The 14,858-nt window shown below is 38.0% G+C and overlaps 2 protein-coding genes across 2 annotated transcripts; one reads left to right on the top strand and one right to left on the bottom strand.

Annotated features, from left to right (window-relative positions):
- Positions 1-7,778: 7,778 nt before the first annotated feature.
- LOC146309497 (dexamethasone-induced Ras-related protein 1-like) lies at positions 7,779-9,204 on the top strand. Its single transcript, XM_084744085.1, has 2 exons — positions 7,779-8,171; positions 8,277-9,204. The coding sequence occupies exons 1-2, from the start codon at positions 7,901-7,903 to the stop codon at positions 8,798-8,800; spliced, it is 795 nt and encodes a 264-aa protein (XP_084600211.1). The 5' UTR covers positions 7,779-7,900; the 3' UTR covers positions 8,801-9,204.
- A 1,384-nt stretch (positions 9,205-10,588) lies between these two features.
- med9 (mediator complex subunit 9) lies at positions 10,589-11,496 on the bottom strand. Its single transcript, XM_084744300.1, has 2 exons — positions 11,374-11,496; positions 10,589-11,152 (listed from the first exon to the last, which is right to left on the bottom strand). Exons 1-2 carry the CDS (start codon positions 11,460-11,462, stop codon positions 10,933-10,935), a joined length of 309 nt encoding a protein of 102 aa, XP_084600426.1. The 5' UTR covers positions 11,463-11,496; the 3' UTR covers positions 10,589-10,932.
- Positions 11,497-14,858: the final 3,362 nt, after the last annotated feature.

Here is a 14,858-nt window from a genome sequence, read left to right as displayed (position 1 = left end):
GGTTTGAACCAGCGTTGTAAAATAGGCTTGATCACAGTTAGTTAGTAGCAAAATGGACACATAAACAAATTACATAAAACCTGTCATCTCATGAGGACAGAGATTTTGAACAGGATGAAAGGAACAAAATAAATCCATGTGATGGGCTTACCTTATCTGGACTGTGAAAGTGGATTTTAGTAGTGGCTGAAGTAATGTTACGAGTACCACTCAGTTTTCTACTTAAGTGATGCCAGTCTACTTCTGTGGACTATAACAACTTTAAATTACACCCTGTTCCCTTAACCTGCTTTTCATACTTCAGGACATCAGTTGGGTTTCTCTCAGTAATGTACTGACATTATGATTTCCACGTCTTTTCCGGATGCAGTTGAGCTGCTGCCATTTTCTCTTGGTGACTCAGAAAGAAGGTTTGGTCTTATGAGAGACGAAGCTGTATTTTGTGATCAAATAATGTATCATTAAATCAGGCTAACATTATATCTAACAAACTTAAATAACACACTAAGGTACTTATAAAAACTTTTTTCCTGAAACCATGCTTGGTTGTTAAGGAGCAGCACTTATTTTTGGGTAAAGCAAATTTAGTCGGAAAATTTGAATGATGAAACTTTTAAGTTGATCTGTCTCAAATTTAAGTTGCATTAATGCAAACTGTTGATGTGAAAGCAATCAGATTATTAAGGACATCTGACTTAATTAAATTGTGTTCATATAACTTCATATGACTAACTAATTTGAAAAACTTAATCTATTTAAGTATTTTTTTAAAGTTGGTCCAACGATTCTCTTTTTTCAGTGGGGCGTTCATAACAAGGAAGAGCACATACAGTACACTGTTACTAGAAAGTCCTCAGGCAGCACAAACCTCAGACAGTCATATTTTTTAAAAATAGTATCAAGAAAAGTGCACCTGCAAGTCAGCTTTTCAGTCAGCTGTGTCAGCATGTATGCATCTGATGCAATTGGGACCCGAATCAAGTAAAGTCTATGCTTGTTTTTTGTCAGTGCAGATAGAATATTAGGTTCTGCTTATACACTATAAAAATAAAAATAAAAATAAAGGCAATTTGCTGCAATTGATTTTTGAGTTCTGAGCCCAGATCAAACTTTCAAAGTTTCGAAAAAGTTTTACCAATTAATAATGTTTTTGTTGCAATAATTTACTTTTTCTCCTCCCAAAACTGTATTTCATAATTTAATATTTTGAACTGCAATCATTTAATTTTCAAGCACCCAAATAATGACAAATCAGGTTTACAGCTCACTGTCAACAATCTTTGAAATACAATTTTTGGGGGTTTCTAAAACTCAAAGTTTAGTTTAGGCAAAATTTAGTGTATTTCAAAATGTAAGAATTTGAGTTTGATTCAACTTAAGAGTTTGAGTCTGAACTCAAAAAATCTAGTAAGAGCATGTACCTTGAAATAATGAGGTTTCACAGCTTTATTTTTTACAGTGTACCGTAAAGATTGCAAACATGTCACCTCACCCTTCCCTTCAAATAGTGTAGGAGAACCTTTAGTGACTGCGTCATTATACACTAATGAAAACATATGTATAATCTTGCAATAAATTCCTCTAAATCTTACACACTGGCTCTTTAAAAAACAGAAACTTTAATCTGCATCAGAATTCACACTGATGTCACTATGATATTTTTTAAGATTTTAATTTCTAGGAGTTTTTTTTTTTTAATTAAATAGAAATTACATGGAAAAAAGTGTGTCTGACTGACTGTCGTGCTACCAACACGTGAAGTACCATTTCTTTTTGCAGGAGTGCTTGGAAATGATTTTTGCATATGTCACCAAATTTTGTTTCAGTTAATAGATTCAAAAGAGAAAATATCACGTTTTTCAAGATTGACAAAATCTGTTGTGTGACTTGTTGAAATTAGTAGTGCAGAAACTGCTTTGCAAAAAAAATTGGCTATAATAATTGGGAGAAATTTTGGGAGCTTTTGCAGTCTCACAGTCACATGGCCTGTTCATGTGCTGATAAAACTATTCTGGAAAACAAGTGAACCCAGCAGACTTTCTTGGCCTTGCTGCGCGGTCACATTGTTGCAGATACATTGACATTTTGGTCCAAATCAACGTGGGACTAGCTCTCCGTGGCTCCACCAACACACTCACAATCACACAGACACACACTGTTTACACACATGTGCAAACACACTTAGCACATGGCACATATGCTCTCGTCAACTGGAATTTAGATTTCTCACCAACTGCCATGTTATGCATATGGAGCTGTTCATGTGTGACACGCCATCATGGGTGATGACACGACTGAAAATCAGGGGCGAATTTAGTCATTTTTGAGCCTAAGGCAAAAACATGCATGGGGTTCTCCATGCCAGTTCTCCCCCTTTTTAACTTTTTAACTTTAAAAATTGTTAAAAACTGGTCCCAAAGTGACTACAAATTATTTATAAATGTTTTAAAGGCTATTAATTAGGTTGTAAGCACTTTATAAATCATTAATAAACAATTATAACTGTCTTCATATATAATTGTGTGCACACTATTTGGCAAGATCTAGTTTCTGCTTCCTTAATCTTACTAATGAGTCACTCAAATTTACAGCTTGCAAAGGAAGCCTTATTGTAAAGTGTAAAATGGTGCATGCTGAAAGTGGCAAGGAAAACAGTATTGCCAAAGCCAAAAGAGAAGTAAGTAAGCTCAGTAAGCAATGAGATCTGGAGCCGCGTTCACAAAGCTTCCTAATACAAAGTGTTTCCACTTACAGTTGAGAGTAGATTCTAATTTAGATAAATGTTATTCACAAAGTATCTTAACTACTACCACTACTACCACTCATAATAATAATAATTCTTATGACAAGCAGCCAACAAACTATTTGTTGAACTGTTGTAAAATGTCATTTTGTTTCATGTCAGCGCTAAGCATCATTTTCATGCCATGTGGCTCATAATTTATCGAGACATTAAAATATAATTCTCGCAGCGTGACTAAGGCGAGGATGCATCACAGAAGCAAGATGTACCCAAGCAGTAAATGTCTGTTTTAAAGAACTGACCTGTTTCTGTGTTGTTGTGAAGGAGCTACACCCCCCGCCAAAACAGTACTGTTCTGTCTCCTGTCTGATTTCTTACATTTGTGCTTTGATAGCAAAATGTGTCATTGCTTACAATCAGCATGTGTCTTCTTCTGCCTCTTAATATTTCATTCATACAATTACAAAAAACGTCAGACCACAAAAGATTATTATTTTTTAAATCTCTCCCGTCAGCAAAAGGACTCTCAGACTTTTTTCAGCCTTTATGGTATTTTCACTGACAAAAATAAGGAAACAGTTGATCTTTTTTGGTTCCTTCACAATAAAACATGGCTGTGTCTTGCCTATATTGAAAACTGAAATGTCTAAGATGTGGATTTTCTGTACCTGGCTCAGGTACTTTTCCAGATCAAAAAACACAGTTTTGTTTTCACATCAGCTGTGAAGCACTGTGTCCTCACAGAGGGCCACAACATCTTTTTTCCCCCACAGTTTTTTTCTGTCCTCGTTACTAATTGATGAAGGCAAACATGGCTGAGAAGGAAATGAGTCTAATGTGTATGATTGGCCGTGGCCTGAGTGGGCTGCAGCTGGTGAGTCTCCCCTGCTTGAGGGCCACGTTGCCAGGACAGTGCATGTGTCGAGGTCCAGCCGTGCAACAGAACAGGCTGCAAACAGGCAGCTGGGACACAAACACGGTTCAAGACTCACGAGTTAAGATGCACACGGACAGACAAAGAGACCGTGCCTGAGAGACACAGTATGCTGTACTGTATGTTTGTGTTTTCTAGGACTGACCCTGAGCTGGTTCTCAGGTGAGCTGCCAGGGTCTGTGTGTTTGTCATTGAGGCTCAGCAGAGGGAAAATATTTCTCTTTCTCCGACCAAATAAATAAAGAAACTCTGCCGGCTAAGTTCTTGCCATGACCTGGTCTATGTCAGCTGTTTCTAAGAAATTTAGTAATTTGTCAAATAGCTATTTGAATCTAAAAACCCTGCTTTTGAATCAGCCATGAAGCCGGGTTTGGGATATTTTTAAATGGTCAGTCTTAAATATAAGGGTTCCAAAAAGGGCTGAGGTTCTACCCTGAATCATTTGCTTCTGAAGAACACTGTTTTGAGAACAGGGTTCATGTGGGGCTCTCTTGAGAACCCTTTTCATCCAAAGAACATTTTTTGGAAGAAATAGTTATTCGAGGATCGTTACCGAATACCTCTTTCATCAATGGTTCTTTGTACCATAATATAAAAGGGTTCTTGGTAGAGCACCCTGGGTGGATTCTCAATAAAAATCCTTGGAAAATACAAAAGGCTGCGCAGTAGAAGCCCTCGTGTGGGCTCTTGCAATATTAAAAGGTTCTCAGTAGAACCCCCTGGGTGGATTCTTGTCAGCACCCTTACAATGTGAAAAGATTCTGAACAGAACCTCATCAGGGGGCTTCTGGGTGAAACCTTTCACAGATGGTTCTAGGTATGTGAAACCCCTGGAATATAAAAGGGTTTGTGGAAGAACCCTCTGAGTGGGTTCTATGTGAAAATCTTGGAATATAAAAAGGTTAGCGGTAGAATCTCCTAAGGTGGGTTCTAGATAATATCTTTCAAATGGTCTAGGTCTGGTATCATCGGTACATTAACGAAATAGTTGTAAATAATTAATTAAAAGTAAATATGCACAGAGAGACAATACAGGTATGTTTCCCTCTGTAGGAGAACATACATGAGATTCCCTCCATCATGTTTTTGTTCAGGCAGTGTTATGGCAGTCCCTTGTTGAACGAGCACGTGTCCTGTTATACGCATCGCTGGGAACACACTGGCTTAATTACTGACCAATAGTCAAGGCGTAGCACTGGTGCACTCCACCCTGGTTACACAAACCCATCGCTCAGCCTTGAACAACCAGGCTTAAGTACACCTATCTGATTTCATCTCCAATGCCCCACAGAGGGCTAAAAAAGGTCATAGGTGTTGGCGAGTTTTAGGTTACACATGAAATCAAGGTAAATACCAAGATTTATGACTAATTTTTTGTCGGGCCTGTTTTGAATATTGTTTAACATGCATTTTTTTTAAAAACATAGCAGAGAGGGAGGCAGATAAGCGGGGACAGAGGGAGCAATGAATAATTTAAATGCCAACCCTCTGAACCTGCTGACAGCTGTGTTGCTTCAACTTTTTTTTTGTAAACTCAGGGAAACTTGACACACTACTAGCAATCAGACACGATTAAAGGAGAAAATCTGTAAAAAAAAAAAAAATTACTGTAGTAAATAATGATACATGATACATCATCAGAGATTGAGGACACATGCTAAGTTGAAATACTTGCTTCTCTGACAACGCTATGGCCATATGTTTGAAATTTCTAACTATAACCTGCTACTGTTTGCCCATTTCACACTAATTACAGTTCAGATTTATTCTGAATGTTTGCAGTATGAGATGGTGTCTGTTTATGAGTCATAGGAAAACATTAATAATCTTGTAGAAGAAGTAGATGTTCTTCATGTATTTGACTAATTCACATAAAACCAAAGCACAGACGTGATAAAACAACAGAGAATGCAGCACTAAGAAGGGGCAAAATTACAGAAAACAAAATTGTTTGCACATTAGTGGATGCTGACAGTGACACACGTAACACATGGGCTCATTTTCCCTTTCTGCACTGATTCACAGGTGAGAAGGTAAGTAAAAAGGTGATAACTGGTTAAGGTGGCAAAGTGGATGAGCAGAGTTTGAGTCACAAACAGTGCGTTCTATCTTTAGACGATCTGTGGGGTTCTTCAATTAACACATATGAGAAAGTCAATACAAATTGGATTGGATGGCTTCCAGGCACCACTTAGTTACATCCAGCTGTTCTACAGCTGTAAGTTTTTTTTTTCTCATCGTGACATTGTGTCCATTGTTTGTTTGCATTTACGATGATCTGACATTTTGTGTAATCTCGCAGCAACAAGTTTTTATTTTCAGAAGATTTTTTGAAGAAATGATCAGGACAGTGTTTTCTTTTTAGTTTCAGAAACTAATTCCTGTTTATTCTGATCTGGATTTCATTTCCATTCTTAAAGCATGTGGCAGTTGTCAGAGTCTGTTTATGTTCCTTGTGTATTTATTGTTGTAACAAAGCTTTTATGCTGCCCTTTTAAGCAATCCTTGAAAAATATGTTTTAATCCCACTGAAACTTTTGACCTCAAATAAAGGATTGCCTGGTACGTTCAACGAGACTCTCTCTTGTCCTAAGCAACAAACAGGGTGAATAATTGCTTTTAGAGCTTCAACCATTAGTCAGTAATCAGTCAAAAGGAAAATACTTTTGAAACTTTTGACTATTTTGAAAATCAATTCATCTTTTTCATTTTTCAAGCAAAATTGTCAAACATTTGCTGGTTCCTTTACCGAAAAGATTTGTTTCTTTTCTTTTATCACTTATGATATTCAATGAAGACTTTCTGGGTTTTGGACTGTTGGTTGGACAGTTCACAATTCTTTCATATAATAGATTAAACACTTTATTGTTTAATCATGGAAATGATCTTCAAATTAATAGATAATGAAAACAATTGTTGCATCTGTAATCAGATAGCTTAATGTGTCAAAAAATATGCTTAATTAATGGCGATGGCCACAGGCTTCAATAAGTGTGTACTACTACCACTAGGCCAGTTAAAAAGGCTTTAGGGCCAATCTGTAAATAAAAGAAAACATAATTAATTTGCTTATTACATTCTGTGAGAATCTCAGCTGTACCACTGCTGATGTGGGCTGTAACATAATGGTTAGAGTATAACCTCAAATTAATAATAAAATATAATAACAGTAAAACAAGCTGAGACTATTGCACATTAGACAGAAATTATACAAATGAAATAACAAAACAAGTAAAATAGATTTAAAAATAGCAAAATGCGCAGAGGACAAGTAAAACAGGAAAGGAAATTAAACATCTGAAATAATGAAAACAATACTGTATATGCACAAATTCAAGCACTATGGTGAATGTCCCTAAAAGAAGTTTGTTTTTCATGTTATTTGTGTATTTCTTTGTCTTTACTGAATCGTTGTTTACTGATTGGTTAGTTTTTTCTGCTCAGATGTGTTTCATCTCGTCATTTAGTTGCATTTTCCTGAAATTATGTCAGCTTTTTTATTTATTTATTTTTTTTTGTTATTCCTGTTAAAAGCCTACTGGTAGCGTGAGGATTATAAGAGCAAAAATCCCACCTTGTTACCCTTTAACATGCCGTGTTGTGCTTGTGTGTGCCACTGCGCCCCCTCCGTCCTCCTAACCTCGCATACTCCAGCTGCTTTCTCTCGAGGGACACTCCGGTCATTAATTACTGGTGTTTGAGGAAATAGATGAAGCCTATTGTTGCAGAAGGGGCCAGGGGTGAAAAAAATTAGAGGGTGCACATAATAGGTTTATGTGAGATGCATTTGTCTGGTGCATTAAAACTCTTTGGTTTAGTGTAATGCGCACAATACAAACAGGTTTAATATACATGAGTTCATCTACAGTTAATTTGTGGTACGATTAAATGTGCAAAAACACTCAACCTTTCTGTGTAAAAACAGACAAAAAACAAACCCTGTCTTTCCCGTTCGCTGAGGATGAGGGGTGGACAGGGCTGACGCACACAAACAGCCATAGTAACATTATAATTTCGGGTCTTGCTCTGCTCCAGCTCCCCAAGCTGGAGCGTGACGCATGACGCATCGGGGAGGCGCGGCAAACTTCCCCCATAAATCCCCTGCCTGCTCCTCCACCGGCTTCAGAGAGACAGCGAGGTTAGAGCCCTCACATCACTGGAAAAGGATTTAAAACCATCTCTTGCTCCAGCACCGCAGACCTCCGGGTGCAACTGCTGCAAGCATGATTAAGAAAATGTCCCCATCCGAGAACGAGTTCGACATCCCGGCCAAGAACTGCCACAGGATGGTGATCCTGGGCTCCACTAAAGTTGGGAAGACGGCTATCATCTCCAGGTTTCTGAACGAGAGGTTTGACGACCAGTACACGCCCACTATTGAGGACTTTCATAGGAAATTCTACAGCATCAGGGGAGACGTTTACCAGCTGGACATTTTGGACACATCTGGAAATCATCCCTTCCCTGCCATGAGGAGGCTTTCAATTCTTACCGGTGAGTTGAGCTTTAATAAAACACTTCCTGTGACTGTTTTAGAGTTCACTGACAGTTAAAACGTTATTACTTGGTACTGAACTTGTCTCCTCTTGTGTTTTCCAGGTGATGTGTTCATCCTGGTGTTCAGCCTGGATAACAGAGACTCCTTCCAGGAGGTGCAGCGCCTGAAGCGTCAGATTTATGAGACCAAGTCCTGCCTGCGGAACAAAACCAAGGAGAACGTGGATGTCCCGCTGGTCATCTGCGGCAACAAGTGCGACAGAGACTTTTACCGGGAGGTGCAGGATGACGAGATAGAGCAGCTGGTCGGTGGAGACGAACACTGCGCGTACTTTGAAATCTCAGCGAAGAAGAACACCAACGTGGACCAGATGTTTCAGACTCTGTTCACCATGGCAAAGCTGCCCAACGAAATGAGCCCCGACCGCCACTGCAAAGTTTCCTTGCAGTACTGCGAGCTCCTGCACAGAAAGTCCCTCAGAAGCAAGAAGTGCAAAGACGGGAACGCGTACGGGATTGTGGCGCCGTTTGCACGGAGACCCAGCGTGCACAGTGACTTGATGTACATAAAGGAGAAAGCTGTAGGAGGCAGTCAGAGTAAAGAAAGAGGCTGCGTCATATGCTGACACTTTGTTTGAGACTTTCTATGAGACTTTGACCGAGCTGAGGAGGAGACATGCAGGACACTGAGCCCATGAGTACTGTAGACTTCAGCATGTGAGGAGACAGAGACACATTGTGGTCCAAAATGTGCAGAGACACATGAGGCAGGTGGCTCCTTTTTGGTCCCCGTGTAGTGAAGCAGTAGATGCTCTGAAAATGCTGTAAAATCTGCCTCTTCATTAGCCTGCCGAGAACCGGCACTTGAGAAAAAATGTTTACATTTTGCTTTTTTTTTTTTTTCAAAACTTGGTGGAACTTGAATTTTGTTTGTTGCATTAAGAACAAATTTGATTCTGAATGTGTATTTATTATGTCTGCGTCAATTTTTGCATAAAAGAGAAAATAAAACAACTTGTTACTTTCATAATCTGTCTTCCTCTTCTCTTTCCTTTTAAACAAGTGTCAACTCCACAATGTACTGCATTGCAAAAACGAACAAGTTGAGAAAACTCAAAATGTGTTCTTAGTTCAGTAAGATTTTTGAGTTCTGACCCCAGCTCAAACTCTTTGAGGGGTTTCTCAAACTCACAGAGTCGAGTTTATCTAAAGAAGAAAAGTAAATCATCTCAACAAAAGCTTATAGCATTTTTTTCCAGTGCCAGCAGTCTCGTCTTTACTAGACAGTTTTCTCCATTTGTTAAAACCTCAATTAAAATCCTGTCACTTCATGCACAGGCACACTGCACATACACAGAGCAAGTTTCCCTCATATATGTTTTCTATAGAAAAGAAGCATCTTAACACCTGCAATACATAGTCTGCTAATATGCTGATCATGTTTTTACAAACTTAATTTAATGAGTTGACTGAACTCTGTACAGTACATTCATTCAACTCATCATTTCAAGTCAAAGTTAACATTAGAAGAATTAATGTTTATAAATTATTTAAAAAAAATACTAGAAATTGTGTTTAACTTGAATAAATAAAACTTGTATATTTACATAACTTAATGAGAAAATATTAGTTGATTCCACTAAATTCCTCTGTGATTTTTCTCAGTGCTAAAGCTGCAATATACTGAACTGAGGGTCCTCTTGGGACCTTGAACAAAGTCCCCACAACACTTTCACTCAGATTAAACTGTAAACCGTTTCACCAGTTATTTAATGTGACTACATTGTGAATTAAAACCTTCTTCAAGTCTAAAAGCAACAAACAGAATGATTGCTTTTAGAGCTGCAAAGATCAGTTGAATAATTCATCAAAAGAATATTAGTTGTCATTATTATGATAGTTGATCATGGCAATAATAATCAGATTTAGGGCTTATTTTCATCAGTGAGTAATCTGTTGATTAGTTGCTCGATTAATCAATTAGTTGTTTGATCCTTCAAACAACAGAAAATGGTGAAAATTGTTGATCACTCTTTTCCAGAACCCAAGGCGATATGCTCAAATGTCTTGTTTTGTCCATAAAATAATCAGTTTACTATCATAGAGGAGTGAAGAATGCAAAAAATATTCACATTTGAGAAGCTGAAATCAGAGAATTTGGACATTTTTCATAAAAAAAAAATGACTAAAGTGATTAATGAATGATCAATAGTCAATTAGTAAGCTCTAGCTGTTGCAACTCTAATCAGATTAATCAATAATGACAATAATGTTAGTTGCATCCCTAATTATTTTGCATATGGTGGCTTAATTGATTTAAAAAAAAAGATGCTTAATTAATATTGACAGCCACAGGCTCAAATAAACATGTACTACTACCACTTGTTGGCTAGTTAAAACTGCTTTAGGGCCAGTCAGTTCTTAATCATTTAATTTTATTACAAAATAGGGATTTGACAAGATATCACAAAATAAGAAAATGAAGAAAAAAATAAAATGAAATAAAACTAAATTTAATACAAACACTACATAACCGAGTGTCCAATGCTGCAATGCAAAATGTAAGCTCAAAGGGGCCACTGTCTGACGTTTAAAAACATCTTGCACTGCGCTACAACTGAGGAAAAATAAGTCATTTGCTCATGTAAACGTCCATCCTGGTGTCCTTGAATCCCTCATTTGACTGCTCCATAGGCGAGGATGAGAACAAACAGTCCGTCGGCTTCCTCCATTCAGTGCAGTGATCCAGTCTTCAGTTTCATGATGCTTTCGGCACATCAAACATGCACAGACTCTTGTACTTCTGTAACAGCTGGTTCTTGGTGCGGACCTGCTCCCGCAGCGTGGCCAGCTGCTGCTGCTGCTCCGACGGGCTGCTGTCTATCCCGGGCATGTTAGAGATCTGCTCCCGAGCCTCCTGGATCTTTGCCTTCAGCTTGGCCAGTTCTTGGTGGACATCCTGGCTGTCTTTGTCCATGCTTAAACAGAGTAAGGTAAAAATCATTTTCATGATGTTGTTATTTTGGACATCTAGTTACATTTTTTAAAATTTAGCCCAGATATGACTAACAGCTAACGTTAGCTTTAGCTAACAACAAGCACATCAACTCCACGAAAGCGCTTGTTTACGACCCCTAAAGAGGTGTCAACAATGCCGTGGATAAACACGTAACACACACGAACGTGTCGGTCATCTTACCATTTGATAATATCATGGACTAAAGGCAGCAAAGAGCAGTCTTCGCCCTCTTTCTCGAGCTTTGGTTGAGCCGCCGCCATCACGCTCATTTCCCAGCCTCACGGCGCAGACTGATAACGTCACGCATTGCCCGATGACGTCCCTCGATAAAAGCTGTAAATGATTTTTAAACTGCAATGGAAAAAGTCAGGAATCGCCTAGAAAATAATAAAGTGGGGTTTATTATTTTATTTTTACTTGGTATAAACATTTATAAGATATAAATGGTACTGCTTCGTTTCCGCCAATGTAATAATTAAAAATAGATCCTGTGAGTCATTATAATGAGGAACTATCTCGAAGTAATGACTTAATACCTCAGAATAATGACTTAGCATCTCAAATTACTGTCCCGTTACCTCAAAATAATGTCTCAATTGCTTATGTCAAGATAACTAATTACGTCTTAGATGAGTTACTCATTATTTCAAGAAAGAGTATCTAAAAATTATGTCTAAATTGCTCAAAATAATGAGTTAGTATCTTGAAATAATGATTTGTACATCTCAAAATAATCTCAAAATGATGAGTCTTCCTCAAAATAATGACCTGGACTTTAAGTCATTATTTGTGAGATACTAACTCATAATGCTTAAAAAAAATAACTCATTGTTCTGAGCAAGTTTCCCATTATTTTCTCATTTCTAGTCTTATTTCTTATTCTACCTATAAAAAAAAAATCTAAAATAAATTAACAGATAAAGCAGATAGCAAACAACAAATAAAGCAGATAAAATTACACTTTATCATGGATGTTGGAACATCAAATGCAGAAGTGCTGACTTTTTAATTTATCTTGTCTTGTGCAAGCTGTGTCCAAGTGTGGTGATCAGGAGGCTCTCAGGTAGGCTAAACTGAAAGGATTTCACTCTTATTTCACTTCTTTCACAACAAAAGTAAGTGGAAGGATGGTTGTACTTCCCTAAGTTTCACCCTCTATCATGCTTGCTTCTATTTGCCCAAATAATATTAAAGAAGATTCACAAGTCACATACCAAAATAGTTTCAAATTGGGCAACAAGACAAAAATGATCTGTTTTCATTTAACTAATATGAATATCGATGTTTTAGTTATCAGGCTAGTAAGACTGCTGCCCAAATGAATTATCTCGAATGAAACACCTGATAGCCTATATTTCAACTGAAATAGGCCACAGACAAGCTGTTAATACACAGAACAAACAAATCTGACCTGCAATGCCCGTGAATAAATGATTCACATGCCTCTACCTAGCAACCTTATAAGCACCTATACCTAAATTCAACCTCCTGTGTCTACAAGTGTGACGCCACACGTGGGGTGGATGTAGAGTGAAACATGGCAACGTGTGTAATCATTAGTGTGCGTGACCGGCACAGATATAGTCTAATGGACTGCAGTGACTATACGTCTATTCTGTAGATGAGTGAAGAGATGTATTCAGGTCATGTATTTCTGTCCGGGCATCCCTCATCCTTGTCGTATGGCTGCTTTGTGTTGAAATAAGATTAATGGGACTGGATAAAAGGGAAATCCAGGCAAAATACGGACGGAGTGGCGTCATTAGTGCTTCTGGTCAGTAGGTCATTTGAGGTCAGATTAGAGCAAAATGACCAAATTGCACCCATTTTTGTTACACTGTCATCCCCCCTCTCCATCTTCCAGTAGCAGATAGACTGCAGGGGCAGAGAGGTTGTTTAGTTGACTATATTAGTCTGACTGAAGTTTGTGCAAGTTAGATTCTTTGGCCCAGGCTCTAAAATATTAGTGGCCTAACTGTGCAGTGTATTGATAAATCCATGGTGCTATCCATGGTGCTGGAGTAGCAAATGGGTTTGTAATTGTGCCTTTTTCTCACAGTCGAGTCAGTTTTGTCTTGGATCTATAATATTGTCTAAACTATATACCAAAATAAGATAACACAAGGTATGCCTTTATTAGTCCCCAAAAGGTGAAATTGGTGGTAGTGAGGACACTTTCTCAAATTATGGCTTGGCTCTAAGATAAAAAATGCTGGATGTCAAGTTTCCTTCGGGTCAGTGAGTGTAAATCTGAAGTCTTTTATTGACCCGTGGCCTTACTAATGATCTTGGGAATCTGTCCTCCAACATTAAGCATTCTGCCTACAATTTGGATGTGATCTACTCTCTCTGAGCTTTGCTTTCACACAAATATAACTAAGATAACACAACCATGCTTTCTCCAATTTAGAAACATTACAAAAGACTTCAGCTCACTTGTTGGATACTCACACACTGCTACCTGTAGTATTCCTGAAATCTTAATATCTCAATTATAATTCAGTAGCGCTTGTGCTGGTGAAAATAGACCCCCAGACTCATGGGAGTAAACTTGACCCAATCCAAACCCTTCCACTGGGAATACAACTGTATATCTGAGCAACAGGGCACTGCCTCTCACATGCAGCTGGTGATGTGCAGATGCATTATGTCTGTGACATGGATAGCAACAGAATACAAACAGGCATGAGAAACACAGCAAGACTGTTGCTCTGCAAATGAAATGCCTTTTTCTCTTCATTGACCCATATTCCTGGGCCACAATCACGCACATGTCTTCATCCTTAGTGGCGGTCGTAAGCCTCATTAGCCTGGCAACTTAAATGATTTCACAATGGGCTCACTTAGTGTTTGACTGCTGATAAGTTAGAGTGAGTTAATATTGGTAATGGCCATGTGTAGTGTTTAGTAAGTTGCTTATCATTTGTGTGCAAATGGAGGGATTATGTAGACACCCGTGATGAACAGCATGACAGCATCACAGATTACATATTGTGCTTATGATGTGGTTAATGCATCTAAAAGTATCACAGGGCTATTGTCTTGTACAGCAGCAGGGTTGGTGTATGCAGCACTCTGTACCTGCTGACATTTTATAGTCTATTGATTTTATCTCTTGATCTTTTAAATCTCACTGACCTATATATTTTGACTCCTGCACTCTTAGAAATAATGGTGCTGAGAAGAACCATAACCGTTTTTTTTGGTTCCTGTTAGAACCCTAATTAGTCTTTGGGGGTTCTATCCAAAATCTTTACACATTCCAAGGATGGTAACAAGAATCCACCCAGGAAGTTTTACTCAGAACCCTTTTATAACTGTGAATTGTTGAATCACCAGCAATTTTAATAATCAATTATTCAGTTTGAGTCATTTTTCAAGAAAAAAAAGTAAAAAAATTCTCAGATTTCAGCTTTTAAAAATGCAAATATTTTTTGGTTTCTTTACTCATTTATGATGGTAAACTAAATGTCTTTGGGTTGTGGACAAAGCAAGACATTTGAGGACATCATCTTGTCTTTTGGGAAACACTGATAAAACATTTTTCACCATTTTCTGACATTTTGTAGACCAAACAATCAATTGATCAATTGATAAAATAAATAACAGATTAATCAATTATGAACATAATAATTAGTTGCAGCCCTAATCTGGAACCTACCCAG

This window comes from Lutjanus erythropterus, chromosome 19 (genome assembly GCF_056507025.1).
Source record: "Lutjanus erythropterus isolate fLutEry1 chromosome 19, fLutEry1.hap2, whole genome shotgun sequence".
NCBI classification, from domain to species: Eukaryota; Metazoa; Chordata; class Actinopteri; order Lutjaniformes; family Lutjanidae; genus Lutjanus; species Lutjanus erythropterus.
This window is presented reverse-complemented; position numbering and strand designations above follow the sequence as displayed.